The sequence below is a fragment of the Trichinella spiralis genome (assembly GCF_000181795.1).
Source record: "Trichinella spiralis strain ISS 195 chromosome Unknown Scfld5401, whole genome shotgun sequence".
NCBI classification, from domain to species: Eukaryota; Metazoa; Nematoda; class Enoplea; order Trichinellida; family Trichinellidae; genus Trichinella; species Trichinella spiralis.
Window position 1 is genome coordinate 4,060 of NW_003532340.1, and position 2,402 is coordinate 6,461.

Genomic DNA, 2,402 nt, shown 5'->3' on the forward strand with positions numbered 1-2,402 from the left:
TACGCGTAGATTTCTGCACCAACCGTCGGCCGAATCGGCTTGACCCGTGTAAAATCGTTGTCAATGCTAACAACGATAAAAACGATGATGCACCACCAAACAACATGGATAGCATCTTTTCGACTGACCAAAATTGAACAAATTCGACAGACAAACTGTTCACAAAAGTGAATTGAATTGAATTTAAATTTTTATTCTGAAAAACAAGTTCGCCCATCGGGTTCTGCGACCCATCTCATTACTACTGCTTGCCCACTCGATTGTACCCTTCGGGCAAAATATCTGTCGTTTGTTCAACTGGACCAGAAAACTATCGAACGCATCATTGCCCATCTCGTTTCTTATTCACCCTTACTGTAACTCTATAATCACCGATAATTTATAGTTTCACATAAAAAAAATAATATAAAAAATAAAGAAAAAGAAAATTGAACAAACTATCCATTATAATAAATCTGGTCTGACTAGTGATGGACTGCTTTAGCTGGTCTTTGAACGAAAGTTGTGCAAAAATTAAACTTTAATCAACCGTAACACAAACTTCATTTGTTCGTGGAAAAAGTTACAATGGAATAAATTTGAAACGATTGTAAAAGAAAACTGCATGCCAATTGCATCCTTAACCGAATTTCACACGCTGAATATTTTTTTTATCCAATCGTCATCTCTTCACCACAAAAACAAACAAATACAATGGAAATCCTTTCTTTGAACGCTTCACTTTTCAACTTGACATTCATTTATTGACCCTTTTTGCTACTTTTTTTCTGCTTCTTCAAAACACCAATCATTTCGTTGGACTTATTCCAACAAACTGGTCATATCGACAACAACACGGCAATTAACCAAATTATGAAATGTCATCCCCAACACACACACACACACCTTCTTGTTTTTCTTGCTTTCACTTTTCATTTTTCAACTTTTCCTTTACTTTAATATATTAAAGTTGAATTTTAATTGACAAGACAAAATAATTTATTAATTTCTTTCTTTATTCATATATGAAAATTTCATCTTAATGGGCAGAAATCAATTTTCTTCATTACTCTCACTCGCTCACATTCTTATAATAATTGGCAAATGTTAACACAGAAATCATTTCGTTTTTAAAATTAAAACAATTAAATAAATTTTTAATAATTCAATTCATTTTATCAATTTTATCTTACTATTTATTTTACTGTTCGTTATTCTTTTCATTATCTCAATCTTATAACAATCTTGATTATCTCATAATTACTGTGTTATCTGTGAAAATTTGTTTTTTTTTCTGTTTTTCAAAACAAACTTGTTCAATAGTTGATAATTGAATAATTTGATCCAATTAATTCAACGGGTAAAGTACGAAACTCAAATTTGAAATAATTTTTTTTCCAAAATAACAACAACCAACATTGGTGTTGATAATGTTTCTTTATTATTTTTTCTGTACGGTTTTTTTCATTTTGTTTTTTACTATAAATTTAAAACTTGATTTTAAAATATCTTGGTTAACTTTTTTTTCATTCTTGAACTATTTGAAATTACTGATTTATTATTTTTTGTTTGTAATTCACACGTTTTATTCAACCTAGAGGATGATCGAATGAATATGGGCAGATTTTAGTTTTTACGACAACTTTTTTCCACTACTCCTATGAAACAGGTTACTTTTATTTTCAAAGGAAACATTTCGAGTAAATTTCAACATTATAAGCTACATTTGTTATTTATTGAAATATCATGACTGAATATTTTGTCTATTTTATATTTTTCTAACCTCAATTCAATGCACATTTTTTAAATATTACATCTGATTGCATTTTATTCATCATTAATGTACATTTAAGCCGGTTGGATAAAATATCTTTTATTTAGAATAGAAATAAAACAAACATTCACATGCAATTTAATCAATAACAATAACATTCAACATCATAAAGTTGTCCGAATAGAAACATTCTACAAAAGAAAAGGAACAGTAAAGCCATGAATTTCAAATTGTTTTTTGAAAAAATTTCACTTTTTTTAAATCAAATTTTTTAATCTGGCTACATACTGATTATATTTTTATTTTTTATTTTTAATTAACATCTATTTATGCTTTTGTCGAATAGAAATTAAATGACGAGTAAATTATTAGGCTGTGTTTTCTTAACACATTGATCCGACAAATGTTCAAATTTTGCTCTATCTTCAATTGTATTTGTTGAAAGTATTGTATTTTAAAATAAAATTCATTTGTTTTAGGCTAATCAATGCCATGGCAGTAGATTTTACTATGTCTATATTTTTACTCGTGGAATCTGATAAGGGGCAAAAGGCGTGCTGGAGAGAGAAGTTGTTCACATCCATCAGCAGAGGACTACTTCTTGTGTTATTGATAGATAATGGATAATGGTAATAAAAATAAAAATATT

At 28.4% G+C, this 2,402-nt stretch overlaps 1 protein-coding gene across 1 annotated transcript; it reads right to left on the reverse strand.

Moving 5' to 3' along the window:
- Nucleotides 1–23: 23 nt before the first annotated feature.
- On the reverse strand, nt 24–333 carry Tsp_12550 (hypothetical protein; the record flags this gene model as incomplete). The annotated part of the gene is made up of 2 exons (XM_003366795.1): nt 206–333; nt 24–155 (listed from the first exon to the last, which is right to left on the reverse strand). Coding segments are annotated over exons 1-2 (260 nt in total), but the record flags the coding sequence as incomplete, so codon positions are not given.
- Between the last annotated feature and the right edge of the window lie 2,069 nt (nt 334–2,402).